Below are 15725 nucleotides of genomic sequence, written 5' to 3' on the forward strand. Positions count from 1 at the left end.
GTAGTAGTGTGTTTTCTTCGGTATTTATTTAAACCATCAAAAGACATGGGAGAAAATAGACAAGTAGATTCCTTTAGTCCGGAATAGGGAATTCTTCCAGCTTCATGACGATGTCTCGCAGGTGTGGATCATCCATCCAGTTTATGTTACATGCTAAAACAAGTCCCTGCAGGAGAACAACTTTGTTATTTTAGTTGACAAACCTGAAACAATTGCCCCCCTTTTTTTTGTTTTACCCTCAGTATATTCTGTGCCATGACAACCATCTTTTTATAATTCTCCAGGTTTGTGCTTCCTTTTTGCAAGACAGCTTGGTACTTTTCTGCATACCAGTGCGCTTTCACTTCTTCAATCTGTTTCATTTTCTCTTGAATGCGTTGCTTCAGTTCTAAACAAAATACACCACAAACGTCGTCTCAAACAAATTGCAAAGAAAAATGTCTTTTGTAAACCATATTTAATAGCTAACCAAGACGTTTTTTCTGGAGTTTTGTGATTCCATTTTCAAGAGTCATTGTTTTCTGAAAAAACAAAGGAGGACAAAATTAGGTGCTTCAACATAAAACCCAAGCTAATGACTTCCATTTGTACAACAGTTTGTATTACAAAGTAGATTTTGTATACACTAGGGGTGTGACAAATATCGAAATGGTGCTATATCGTGATAATTTGCATTATCGATGCGCTCATGCAAAGAATCGAGAAATCGTTTAAAAAGGGCTCAATACAGTGATCCCTCGTTTTTTGCGATTAATAGGGACCAGAACCCGCCGCGATAAGTGGAAAACCACAAAGTAGCGCACACCCCCGCCCCCCCCCAAAAAATTTGTGTGTACAATGTATTTATTCAGATTTAGCATTGGAAAGATGCATATAATACTTGTTTTTTCACTTTTTTCAAAAGTAGTATTTTAAAAAAACATTTATATTAGGGCTGTCAAACAATTAAAATTTTTAATCGAGTTAATCACAGCTTAAAAATTAATTAATCGTATTTCAAACCATCTATAAAATATGCCATATTTTTCTGTAAATTATTGTTGGAAAGATAAGACACAAGACGGATATATACATTCAACATACTGTACATAAGTACTGTATTTGTTTATTATAAAAATAAATCAACAAGATGGCATTAACATTAACATGCTGTTAAAGCGATCCATGGATAGAAAGGCTTGTAGTTCTTAAAAGATAAATGTTAGCACAAGTTATAGAAATTTTATATTAAAACCCCTCTTAATGTTTTAATAAAATTTGTAAAATTTTCAATCAAAAAAATAAACTAGTAGGTCGCCATTGTTGATGTCAATAATTACACAATGCTCATGAATGGTGCCATAAAATCAGTCGCACCCAAGCGCCAGCAGAGGGCGACAAAACTCCAAAAAACACAAGTAACAAGTGCACATGACCCTGTGCTGTCATTTTAATCTGTTTGAGCAGGGCATATTCGTTAATTGCGTCAAATATTTTGACGCGATTAATTTAAAAAATTTATTACTGCCTGATGGGGGAAAATATTACATTATGCCTTTGTGATGCATGATTGCTTCTGTGACATAGATAGTAACAACTTCTATTGTTTTTATGTCTGTAAACAACTTCTATTGTTTTTCACCTTGTTCCCATAGTTAAGGGGAGGCGGTTGAGTAGGGAATCTCACGAGATAACTTGTTTCTCACCATAGTATTGTTTTATTACACGCCTGGATCCCATAGTTACACGCCTGGATCCCATAGCTAGAAGGGAATCTCACGAGATAACTTGTTTTGCACCCATAACTAGGGTGGTCCTTATTTTTCAACTTTCAAATACTCATGCTCTCACCCCACCAACATGTTACAATCAATGTAAAAATAATTAGGAAAAATTTTTTTTGAGATTAGAGAATATTTAGAGGTTGCTCAAGAAGTTTAAAAAATATTGTCATTTTTCTGTATTTTTGAGTTTTGTAAGATGTATTGTGTGACAGATTATGGTATTTTGTATCATACATTTATGTTGAAATTGACTTGGCTATTCTTAAAAACACAGCCGTGAATTAATATTGATTCATGTTTGTCACATTCAGTGGTTTTATCCAGTCAGGAATCCATGATGAATGAGCTAGCGTCACTGACTGGTTCCGAAGACAACACAGAAGATGATAGTGATGACGAGTGCTATTTTGCCCCAGCATGTGCTTCCAGTGGGTCCAACCTCTGGTCCTGATGTTCAGATTTTCAAAAGGTTTCAGAAGCACTGGGAGTACATTGACCGCACAGATTTCAGGCCGGCTGTGACAACTGATGATAATGATTTGATTGCAGACATCAAAGATGATACCACTGATTTTGTCATGAAACACCTCGACTGTTTTCAACCAAGAGATGATTACAGAGAGCTCCTGGAACTCGTCATAATTTTTCTCGGCGGTAGTCCTCCTCGTGGTGTTCATTTCAGGATTCCTGGAGCTATACATCATGCACGCTGGATGGCGAAGGCATTGTATGCGCTCAAGATTTATCTATTTCGAGAACAGTTCAAGCTCACTGCTCATGAAAACAAAGGCATTCGTGATGTTTGTGTGTTCATCGTCCGATTGAACGTCCGAGTCTGGTTCACTGCTCCTGATGCCGTCTCTGCTCCTTGTCATGATTTGTGGTTTTTGCAAAGTTTGAAGATGTATGAGGACATCAACCCAGCAATTTCCAAAGCTGCAGTCAGTAAGTTTTCAGGACACCTTTGGTATTTAAGTGAAGAGTTGGTAGCGTTGGCCCTCTTCGACCCAGCAGTAGCCAATGATACAAAGAGAGCCATGGTGGAAGCTATGTTGGAGGAAGGATCTGCTTCTGATAGTTTGCCAAAAGGTCCAAAGCGCATAAAAGCTGCCAAGAAGTCCATCCAGGAAATGTCCCTTGTGGGGTGTGTGAACCGAAACACCAAGATTTTCTTCACAAATTTGGACATAGCTGCAGAATTTCTCCAGGCTGAACCAGAAACATGGGACTCCCGAGACGACTTCAAGGCAGCATCTTCCATCGTGCACAGTCCGAAGGTTGTTAACGATTTAGCTGAAAGGGGAGTGGCACTCATCGAAGAGTACAATCCTTTGTTAACTAATGATGAGGAACAGAAACAATACTTGCTGCAAGTCGTACAGGACCACAGGAAGAGATTCCCCGATGCAAAAAAGGCCACACTGCTCCAGACTAGTGAAATCAATAAATAATCATCAGTCACTGATAGTGAACCTTTTGTATGTTGCCATACTTTTTAGTTTATTAATCAGTCAAAATATCTTGACAATAGTTTGGTTCAAATCAATTTGTTTCTTGTTTTGAAGCACTCCTCACAGTTTTGCACTAGCTGTGAACCTGAGGACACCAGCGGTATTCTGTAACAATGACTGTAATCATAAGGCGGTTGCAAATTAGGTTTATGATTCCACAAATATACATGTAACCATGTGTTGTTTGTATTATGCTTTAATTTTTAGATTTGTATCTGGTGTATGCATTGTGAAGTTTCACTACATTCAGTTGATAATAAAGAAATTGAAAGCATTTTTTCCAAAATAACCGATAACGGTAACATTTCTAAAAATACGAACATTTTGGAAATTTCAAAGGCTGTGAGCAACCTCAAAATATTGCATAATTACTTTGAAAATTTGCACAGTTTACTTTTTTTTATTTCCTAACACATTGAGGAGGTGAGAGTTGAACATTTCCCCCCCAAAAAATTTGACCCCATATAAGGACCACGCTAACCCATAACATTTACCATTTGTTGCGTGTGTTGCAGCATAGCTCATTTGTCCCATGTGAAAAGTCCTTTTTCAAGGGGGCTGAACCAAAAGTAGCTTTAATGTTTGTAATTGGGCAGTGCCGCGCCACTCGGAGACGGATGTTGGCCTCTCTGCCTCAGCGGGGCGCGTCCCTACAAAAACCGGACATTTCCGGGCGACCCGTGAAGTCCGCCAGCGGGTCACGTACGGATCGCCTGGCTTTGTTCCTTCGCCGCCTTACCGGAGTGTTTTGGCTCCCCGCTCATTTGTCACGGTAAGCGATTTTCATTGCTAAGGGACATTTTGTTTTGCTGTAACGGTAACGCGGGGATTCTGGGGTTGACAAACTCAAATCTAGCGTCATCGTTGACATTTGTTGATACTTGTTTGCTTGCTCTTGTGGGATTGTAATCAATCTCATTAATTCTGCATTTTCTAATCAATAAACATTGTCTATTTTGCAAAAGTGTGCCTGTTACTGATTCACAGCGAACCTGGAAATTTCGGAAAACACCGCCCGTTAACGCGATAATTTTGACAGCCCTAATTTATATATACTGTCTTGTAATAAATGTTTTGTTTTTTTTTTTTTGTATACTGTTGAGGTAATTATCAAGGGTTGATTGATTATTTGCTTGATTGATTGAATATTTGCTTGTGCTCATATATACCATACATAATACATATTGCCATATTTTTTCTTATTGATATAGCCAGTAAATGATTATTGCTTGCTATACTAGGTTGTAGTATAATGTTTAAGTGTTACAAAGAGTAAAGAGGGTCGGGATGATAACTGCCTTGCTTCATGGCCATCATTGCGTAACTAAACCTTCCGGGACATCTTCAGCACCTGGCGTCTGGACTTCCGTCTAGACCTTCGAGGACAATTTTCCATTCGAGGACATCTTCCATGGCCGCAGCGTTGCATAACTAAAGTGTCTGGGTCATTCTGACCATTTTTTACCTGTGCCCTTGCTTACACACGTGTATTTAGTTAGTTCCACCTACATGCTCACACATAGCCAACCAAAATCACATGGGTGTCTCCAGCTTGCTTTCCCCTTCCCTTCAGGGCGGCACCCTTCTGTGTTAGGACAAACCCCTAATAAAAAGAGCAAAGAGGGTTTTTTTCCTTAGATCAATTTTGGTGACTATACAGCGTAATCTAGCATTCCTCTGTCTAGTCCCTCTTTGCTCTCCTTGGCCAAGAAAACTGAGTGTCTTCTCTCCTTATTTTGGGGTAATTTTACAAATGTCTATCTAAGGGTCTATTTTTGAACTTCACATATACATACGCACATTCATTCCAGCCCCCCCCCCGCAATGCGCACACAGAGCCTCGCACCAAATCACCAAATCCTCTCAAATACACAGTTACCTCCCTTGGTGTGACTTGCGATCACAAACTGCTCTCGATCACTGTGTACCTTGTGGACAATCACGCTGGGCCGGCTGCCTCTAACCTCGCCACGCACACACATTACAGCGCGCACTTCCCTATCTCTCCCCACCCGCGTATGCACACAGAGATCAAACTTGTTAACATTTATTGGCAATTAAACGATGATTGACATGTGCGGCACAATCATCTGTCACCATCGTCAACTTCAATAAGCAACTCCAATGCACGCAGCGCTTGCCTGGGGAATCGGAGAGCAAAGAGAGAGGGAGAGAGCGACAGTGACACGGATCCGCGATAGACTGAGGGCGCGAAGTTTGAAGCGCGAAGTAGCGATGCATCATTGTATTCCATTCCAATTGTTTTCTAGAACATCCTACAATGATTTCCTGACCAATGTATCGATAACCATTGTATCGTCAGATCATCATTATCATGAGTTTTGTATCGAAAATTGTATCATGAGGTACCAAGACGTTCCCATCCCTAATATACATACATTTGCTTACCTCCTGAAGTGTGTTTATATGTGAGGAAAGCGTCATGCAGCGATCAATGATGGCTTTCAGATCACTGAAATCAAGCCAATAGCAAATGAAGCCGACACAAACATCATTTTTGCTCTATTTCTCTTGATTATTTCTGTTAACTTACTTCGCCTCTGGATCATTTTGTTCCAACTTTCTTGCAATGGCATGCCACATCTGCATTCTAAAAGAAAAAAAAAAACACAGGTGAAGTCAGTGTTCAGTAGCGGTGTGACAAAATATCAAAATGTGATTATCGTCGTACTTTGTATCCCAAAAGGTTATCGATATGCTCCTGACAAGATCCGGTATATCGTTTTAAAAAGGTGTCAATGTTTAAAAACAAAAAGGAACCAACAAGCTGCTACCAGTATCTTCCACAATAGCGTCTGTGTTAACATTATGGCTGCCATTGACTGTGATAGACGCCCAGTCCATTTAAACCGGGAGGGGCAAATGAATTCGAAAACCATTTACGGTAATCAGATTAGGGACATCTAATGCGTTGCAGAATCGATTTTAGGAGATATTAAACAAAGTCTTGCTAAGATTGCACTTTCAAAAGAGCATTAAATGAAAATACAAAATAAAATTCCAGAGTGTTTCTTCAAACTATGCAGTTGCATTTTCTTTTAAAAATAAAATACCTGAGCTTAGCTTCAAACGGTATAAAAAAAACAGATGAGGATATAACAAAAGAACAATTGGCTAACTTGCCAAGCAAAAGTCCGCTAGCTTAAATGGTATAAAATGTTAACAGCATTATATATATATATATATATATATATATATATATATATATATATATATATATATATATATATATATATATATATATATATATAAAGTTAACAAATCGTTCAAACACATGTCCCCACAAAAAACTGCTACATACACACTACCGTTCAAAAGTTTGGGGTCGCATAGGAATTTTCTTATTTTTGAAGGAAAAGCACTGTTTTTTTGAATGAAGATAAAATCAAACTAATCAGAATTACACCCAGAGGCGTCGCGTCCCATTAGGTAAACCAGGCAATTGCCTAGGGCCCCCAGTCAGCAGGGGCCGCCAGACGGCCAACAGATTTAGCACACGCAGCTTAACTGCACTGTCGCAGCGACAAGTGTAGGGAATGTTTCAATTAGGGCTGCAGCTATCGAATATTTTAGTAATCGAGTAATCGACTGAAAATTCTATCGATTAATCGAGTAATCGGATAAAACAAATATATTTTTAGGTGAAGAGCAATTATGAATATACATGAGAAAACAAGACATTTCATCTAATCTTGAACCATTTTCAGTCAATCAATGTCTTTATTTTCGATGTATATTGTTGAAAACAGCCAACAATTGCATCTGAGATGTGGCTAGAATTTAAAAAAAAAGATTAATTCACTGCTTTCACTCAAAAAACTTTTAGATCTTATTAAAAAAAAAAAAAATATATATATATATATATATATACATATATTACCTAAAAATGCCGTTACGCTTGATAACACACATCACTTAAAAGTTAGGATTTTTTCCCACGTGTTTCAATTGAATTTCTCTTTGTGTCAAGCCATTTTTAAGTTCTAGTTAAGTTTTAAGTTAGTCTAAACTGTAAGTCCTAATAGGATTTTGAGTTTTTGCAGTGTTCAAAATAAATGTATGATACAGGCTGTACTGGAGCACATTAGGGACCAGTGCTACTTGGTGTTTTATCCAGCAATGACTACTGAGCTAAAATTGATAGTTAGCATGATAGTTTTTATTTTACACCCTCATCACTCCACAATGCTATGTTATGTTAAAGCCTGTATGTAAGACACGTTAGCCACGCATCGACAGTGGTCATAATTAATTGAAACCTAGCCCTCCGCAGGGCTAACTTTACGTGAGCTAGTAGCGACAGTAACGTTAATCTTATTTATTAGCGCTTAGCGCTTTTTACTAGCGCTTAGCGCTGTACTGCTTTAAGATGGCGGCTGTTTAATAACGCTGCCCAGACGCGGCCGAGTCTGTCATTGCGCATCTAGTTCAACATACATGTTATCTTTATGAGACGCATCAGACGCTAGCTGTTACCAAGGTAGCATCGTGCGGGCTAGTATTTGGCAACGTCGGCGTCGTTTGTGGCGGTCTACAGCGGCTGTCAGCTGCAGTAAGTTTTTTTTTTTTCTCCCCTTCTTCCTCTCCGCACTTGACAGCGCGTTGTCCTGCATTAAAAGTAGTCCGAGCAAAACGTGATGCTTAGAGCTGTCAAAATAAACGATTACTCGAGGTGAATAAAATTACTCGGATCAGTTTTTAAACTCGAGTTACTCGAGTTGCTCGAGTACTCGTTTCAGCTCTAGTTTCAATACAATTAAAAATCATTTGGCAGATTATGTAACGATTCTGTTATCAATCCCAATCAATCAGCTATTAATACCACATGATTGTTTAAAGAGTGACTCACCAAGTACTGTCTGGAAAGTCTTTGCCGAATTGTTTTACGTTGATTTTCATAAGCCACTTCATTATTGATGTGACTACTTAAAGAAATGGTGATTATTCCAAATAAGTCTATTAATGGGTCTATCGTATTCCTCGTCGAATACTCTCTAAAAAATATAACATATGCTTCTGAAATGGAAAACAAAATTGTCTGGATGACCCCAAACTTTTGAACGGTAGTGTACCTATAAACTAAATTATGAGTGCATAAAAAAAAATTTGCTCAAACAAAAACTTGCCTTAAGTTAGTCTTAACAGGGAGCAGCTGGATTCAGTCATGTTAAATGAGTTGTCATATTCACAGTTGCCACCAGAAGGCAGTGTATCTATCCAAATCAACAAAACTAAATGCAAAGCGTTAAAAAACAAATTCAACGCCACTCTAAATGAAACCTCGAAGCAGCAAAATTTGATTCGAAGCTTTTTTTCTAATCGAATTACTTGGAATTAATCGATTAATCATTGCAGCACTACTCAGGCATGAAAATGGGTCAGGGGTTAAAAAGGTGAGAAGGGTGTGGAGGAAATATGTTCCGGTAGGGCTGTCCCAAATGACAAATTTTCTCCCGATTAGTCAGCCGACTATTTTTACAATTAGTCGACAAATTTTTTTTTTTTCACTAATTTAGCAATGAAATTTTTGTTGACGCTTATTAATTCACAAAACATTTTGGAACACTTAAATTCTTTATTAAAGTACAAATAAACATATAAATAATAATTAATCACACATGAACACTGAGGTCAAATGCTGATAGTAGGCCCGAACGACATTGGAAAAAACTATCATTGCGGTTTTTGGGGAGTTTGCGTTATTATATTGCAATAATAAAACAAGAAATTTTTCACCAAAAAACTTGAATAGCTCCGTTTGTGATAGCTGCACTTTTGATGAAGAAAAACAGTTTGGCTTTATTATTATAGTATACTACCATATATAATAGTATTACAATAAATATAATATTAATTGCCAATCATATTTTTTAAAAAGGGTGTCATTTTAAAGTTATTCTTAGTGTAAAATCTGAATTCTGTAGTATTATTTACATATTATAGTATTAATTCTGAAGTAGCTATGTGGGATTAACTCCAGAAATCGTTATGTATATGACATACGGGACGTACTTTTATTTTGAAATGTTGAAGTACGTTCGCTAAACCGCTAACAACTTTACACTCCGCAAATAGCACTTTTCCTCATTGCTTGTGGTGTCACTAATAGATTTTTTTTTTTTTATTTAGTTAGCAAATGCTGTTAACCAGCGATTTTTCATGTCTGAAGTGTCACCTTTTAACCGCAAGTTGGCGTTTTGGAAAGGACTGCCAATGCTTTATAGCAGTCTAAAGTAAGTTGTCTTTTTTCCCCATTAGTCTCAGTGTAGCAATGCTAACGTGACTGTACAGTGTTGAAATGTGTGTTTCCTTATTTTGTATGTGTGAATTGTAATTCTACGGCGTGTTGTTGACCAATAAACGTTTGGACACAACAACTGGAGCTTCATCTCATCCACACGCATGCACAAATGTATGCACGCACGCGGTGATAAAACGCAGACATGAAAATTACCGCCCTCATTTTTATTTACCTTGCGATAAATGGACTCATTGCATATCGCGACAGGCTTAGCAACTTCAATTAAACATGTCGTTAGTTAGTTAGATCGACTTACGACCCCCCCCCTAAAAAATTTCTCCTCAGATCTACACAATTCACATAGGTCACACTTTTTTACTTCAAAACGGCGAATTTTCGCCGAAAGGTGAGTGATTTTCATGCCTGACTACTGCCACCCTCCCACCCCAAACGGGTTGGACTTCTACAAGCGATAAACTTATTCCAATTCACAGCAGAAGGATGAAAACAGCTTGTTTTTCTGTTTATTAGTCGTTTTTTAAGAATGTCTTCAAAATAATTTCCTAAGCAATGTAGCGATTCCATTGTATTGCCATATAGTGAGATCATTATCGTAACGTGAAGTACCAGGAGGTTCCCGCCTCTAGTCTTTAGTGCTTATTTTGGCGTTTCATGAATGAACGCATTCCACAATGTCATTGACAACTGTAAATGGTTACCTGTGCAAAGCTAATGTGCTGGTAAAATGATGTGACTTGATTCTTTCGAGCTCGTAGACGTTGGCTTTCCTGTAAAAGGCAAACATCTTAAAATTCCTTCATATTTACTTCAACAACAGCAAGATGATCAAGCAAGTACTCACAACTCTTGCTTCGCTTCAGCCGTTGAGCAAGGAATCGGATTTTTTTCTGCATGAGGAGAGTTAATGGTCATATTTGTTCTCCAGACAGAAATTTAGTTTGAAAGGCTGACCTCTGTTGAGTTGCACTTCCATTTCAAAGCACTGGGCATAGAGCTGCGCCGTTATTCTGAAAGGAATGACAATAACTTACACGAATATAACAATGGATATTTGTTAAGATGATAGAAGCATACTTCAGTATGTCTGGCGGGGTGTCCGATTGGTCGTTTAGGGGCATGTCCTCCTCTAGGTCAGAGTTCCCCCTGACGTCCGACGGTTCCATTTCGCGCAGCCTGGCAGAAACACGTACAAATCCAAATATCAAATTTACTGACAGCCATTTTATTGGGTGCCATGTATGGCCTGACACTTACCTTGGGAAGTCCGATAAAAGGTTCAAAATCTTATTTTCCGGTGGTAATGACGCAACAAGCAACGCAAACTAACAAAATAACTTGACAATACATACACAATTTCGTTTAAGCTTTGTTTTCAATTGTTAGCACGTAAACGAGATGAGCAGAAGGAAATTAGATCAAATTTAACCGCCCGGAAGTGACGCAATTTTCTTCTTCGTCTCCTACACATTACGGCACATTTGAGGTGCTGAAGTCAGCTGCTGCCCTCTAGTGTAATCAATCGACACATTAAACATAACATTTCCATAACAACTGTTTATTACTGTTTTTGCCTTCCAAAATTAGAATAAAACAATAAAATACGTAAAAAACGTGTTTTTATTCAATTGCAAACCTTCTTAGAGACAAATTCCACCCTTGACAAGTTCCAATCAGGTTTTAGGTCCAGACACAGCACTGAGTCAGCATTGTTAAAAGTACATAACGACATTGCTCTTTCTGTGGATAATGGGAACCCGGCTATCCTTGTTTTACTGGACCTCACAGCAGCATTCGATACAGTTGACCATTCAGTCCTTGTATCTCGTTTAGAACATTTCATAGGTATCCGTGGTAACGCTTTAAACTGGTTTAAATCGTATTTACAACATAGAACATTCTCGGTAATGATTGGGGAATTTTCCTCCTCACAATCTTCTCTGTCTTGCGGGGTACCGCAAGGCTCTATTTTAGGGCCTGTTCTTTTTGCGCTTTATCTCCTACCTTTAGGATCAATTATAAAAAAACATAATATCGCTTTTCATTTTTATGCTGATGACCTGCGGCTTTATCTGCCCCTGAGACCTAACAAAAAAACTGCTCTTGCTAAATTGATGGAGTGCATATCTGATGTGAAGCAGTGGCTTGCACAAAACTTTTTACACCTTAACGAGAGCAAAACAGAATTTATTACTTTTGGCACACCTTCCATGATGAAAGCCCTTGAGCCCAACTCTGGTGCTCCGGCTGACATATTTAAGACGCACGTTAAAAATCTCGGAGTGATATTCGATAGCAGGCTTAACTTTGAAAAGCAGATTAGTTCTGTTGTAAGAGCAAGTTTTTTCCAGCTCCGTCTCTTAGCCAAAGTGAAGCCTTTTCTTAGTCGCCACGACCTTGAAAAAGCAATTCACGCTTTTATAAGTTCAAGGCTGGACTACTGCAATGCACTTTATGTTGGCCTACCCAAGTCCTCGATTTCTCGGCTGCAACTTGTTCAAAATGCTGCTGCTCGATTTTTAACAGGTACACCTAGATGTGAGCATATTACCCCCGTGCTATCATCACTCCACTGGCTTCCAGTCCATTTTAGAATTGATTTCAGACTTTTACTGTTTGTTTTTAATTCTATTAATGGCCAGGCTCCATCTTATCTATCGGAAATTTTAACTTTTCGTAACTCTGGCAGGACTCTTCGCTCGACCGGCCAGCTTTTTTTAGATGTTCCGAGGTCAAAACTTAAACAGTGGGGAGACCGATCCTTTGCGGTTGCTGCCCCCAGGCTGTGGAACAGCCTTCCCCCCGAAATCCGCACCACCACGGATGTAGGTCTTTTTAAGTCTCGGCTAAAAACGCACCTTTTTAGACTCGCCTTTTACAAAGATTAGGATAGCCTGGTTTTATTAGCTTAAGGGCTTTTTTAATGTTTTTTGATTTTATCGGTTTTATTGTTTTACTTGCTGGACTTTTATTGTGATACGCTCTTTGTTTTACTTTATTTTTTAAATGTCATTTTATAATATTTTCCTGCCTTTTATTTATCTTGAGCCATGTTTTGTTGTAAAGCACTTTGAGGGCCTTTCGGGTTTTGTAAAGGGCTATATAAATAAATTTGATTGCTTGATTGATTGATAAACGTAACCTGGAAAAAGCCTGGAAACAAAAATTCATTCCATATTAGGCATTCCAGGGGTGTTTTTAATGAATTTCATTTTCATAACTTAATTACACATTCATGATGATCTGAAACGTTGGATGGAATTCACAGCTTTGAGCTTGTTTCGTACCCTTACAAGGAGTTGACGAGTTCACTGGCTTCCCAGAGCATGTCAGGTTTATGGAAAAAAACAACCAAAACTGTCCTTATAGGTGCTTGTTGATGTGTTCTGTAAATGGCTGGTGACCAGCAGTCTATGTTGTTAGCCTTAGTTAGCTTGGAAAGATATGAAAAGTTTAATTTTGGGTTAGGTGGTATAACACTGACAACTAGAAACTGCAATTTCGGGAGAAATTACACCTTGGTCTTTCCTCTGTGGAGATACAGATCTTAGCCCCACTCAGGTCTATCAATAGAATGGATCATAATGCCAGTCATTGGCAAAAAACAAAGTAAAAGCCGTTAGAAATGAATGGGAGAATTGGACGTCCATGGACGTCAATGGCATCACCCTCCATAAGCGGCAATCCAATCAGGGACATTTGGGGGACACGTCCTAATGATATCTAGTCATTTTCTGTTGATTTGGGGAAAAAAAAAAAATTCCCATTGAAAATGAATGGGAAAAATTTTGGACGTCCATGGACGTCAATGGTATCAATTTACATAAGCGTCAATGGAATCCAAGTACATTGGCATCAATAGAATGAACAAACATGAAGAAATGCCATTGGAAATGAATGGGAAGTTTGGACGTCCGTGGCCGTCAATGGCATCACCCTCCATAAGAGGCAATGCAATCGGGGACATTTGGGGGACACGTCCTATTGATATATAGTCATTTTCTGTTGATTTGGGGAAAAAAAAAAAATTCCCATTGAAAATGAATGGGAAAATTTTTGGACGTCCATGGACGTCAATGGTATCAACTTACATAAGCGTCAATGGAATCCAAGTACATTGGCATCAATAGAATGAAAAAACATGAAGAAATACCATTGGAAATGAATGGGAAGTTTGGACGTCCATGGACGTCAATGGCATCACCTTCCATAAGCGGCAATGCAATCGGAGACATTTGGGGGACACGTCCTATTGATATCTGGTCATTTTCTGTTGATTTGGGGAAAAAAAAAAAATTCCCACTGAAAATGAATGGGAAAAATTTTGGACGTCCATGGACGTCAATGGTATCAACTTACATAAGCGTCAATGGAATCCAAGTACATTGGCATCAATAGAATGAACAAACATGAAGAAATGCCATTGGAAATGAATGGGAAGTTTGGACGTCCGTGGACGTCAATGGCATCACCCTCCATAAGCGGCAATGCAATCGGGGACATTTGGGGGACACGTCCTAATGATATCTAGTCATTTTCTGTTGATTTGGGGAAAAAAAAAATTCCCATTGAAAATGAATGGGAAAAATTTTGGACGTCTATGGACGTCAATGGTATCAACTTACATAAGCGTCAATGGAATCTAAGTACATTGGCATCAATAGAATGAACAAACATGAAGAAATGCCATTGCAAATGAATGGGAAGTTTGGACGTCCATGGACGTCAATGGCATCACCCTCCATAAGCATAAATGGAATTGGGGAAGTTTGGGGGACACGTCCTATTGACATCTAGTCATTTTCTTTTGATTTTGGGAAAAAAAAAAAAATTCCTATTGAAAATCAATGAGAAAAATTTTGGACGTCCATGGACGTCAATGGCAGCACCCCCCATAAGCGTGAATGGAGTTGGGGACGTTTGGGGTATACGTCCTATTGATATCTGGTCATTTTCTGTTGATTTGGAGAAATTTAGTTTTTTCCCCATTGAAAATGAATGGGAAAAATTTTGGACGTCCATGGAAGTCAATGGCGGCGCCCTTCATAATCGTCAATGGAATTGGGGAAGTTTGGGGGACACGTCCTATTGATATCTGGCTATTTTCTGTTGATTTGGGGAAATTTTGTTTTTTCCCCATTGAAAATGAATGGGAAAAATTTTGGACGTCCATGGCCGTCAATGGCATCGACATCCATATAGTCAATAGAATCCAAGTACATTGGCATCAGTAGATTCGACATGCATGGCCGTCAATGGCATCAATGCAATGTAAATTCCATAGAAATCCCATTGAAATGAATGGGAAATTTTCCCATTAGAAATGAATGGGAGAGTTTTTGGCAAATTTCCGGGGAACCGTAAATTTTTTCCAAATTCTGTATACAACTTTTATGCCCCTCACCGACCCGGAATTTTTGATGCCCAAATTATGTGATTTGGTCAAAAATTGTAGGACTAGATACATTTTGAAAAAAAAAAAAAAATCTGGAAAATTGCCGTTTGCGGGAAAATGGAAAAATTTTCGGGGCCCTTTTTAAAAAAGCCATCGTCGCGCAAAAATTCCGGACATTTCGATATCTGAACGGTGCCGATCGGGGCAGCGGTTCAGGCTGTGCGGCGCGCCGAAAAAACGCGGAGAATAAGATGAATAACTAGAAACTGCAATTTCGGGAGAAATTACACACCTTGGTCTTTCCTCTGTGGAGATACAGATCTTAGCCCCACTCAGGTCTATCAATAGAATGGATCATAATGCCAGTCATTGGCAAAAAACAAAGTAAAAGCCGTTAGAAATGAATGGGAGAATTGGACGTCCATGGACGTCAATGGCGGCACCTTTCATAATTGTTAATGGAATCGGGGAAGGTTGGGGGACACGTCCTAATGATATCTAGTCATTTTCTGTTGATTTGGGAAAAAAAAAAAAATCCCATTGAAAATGAATGGGAAAAATTTTGGACGTCCATGGACGTCAATGGTATCAACTTACATAAGCGTCAATGGAATCCAAGTACATTGGCATCAATAGAATGAAAAAACATGAAGAAATGCCATTGGAAATTAATGGGAAGTTTGGACGTCCGTGGACGTCAATGGCATCACCCTCCATAAGCAGCAATGCAATCGGGGACATTTGGGGGACACGTCCTAATGATATCTACTCATTTT

General features: G+C 38.6%; 1 protein-coding gene across 1 annotated transcript; it reads right to left on the reverse strand.

The window, feature by feature from the left end:
- Positions 1-19: 19 nt before the first annotated feature.
- Positions 20-11006, reverse strand: cenph (centromere protein H). The gene is made up of 10 exons (XM_057832651.1): positions 10812-11006; positions 10632-10730; positions 10509-10564; positions 10399-10444; positions 10256-10324; positions 5829-5885; positions 5684-5747; positions 470-521; positions 237-388; positions 20-166 (listed from the first exon to the last, which is right to left on the reverse strand). The coding sequence occupies exons 2-10, from the start codon at positions 10718-10720 to the stop codon at positions 74-76; spliced, it is 678 nt and encodes a 225-aa protein (XP_057688634.1). The 5' UTR covers positions 10721-10730; positions 10812-11006; the 3' UTR covers positions 20-73.
- Between the last annotated feature and the right edge of the window lie 4719 nt (positions 11007-15725).

Source organism: Corythoichthys intestinalis, chromosome 3 (genome assembly GCF_030265065.1).
Source record: "Corythoichthys intestinalis isolate RoL2023-P3 chromosome 3, ASM3026506v1, whole genome shotgun sequence".
NCBI classification, from domain to species: Eukaryota; Metazoa; Chordata; class Actinopteri; order Syngnathiformes; family Syngnathidae; genus Corythoichthys; species Corythoichthys intestinalis.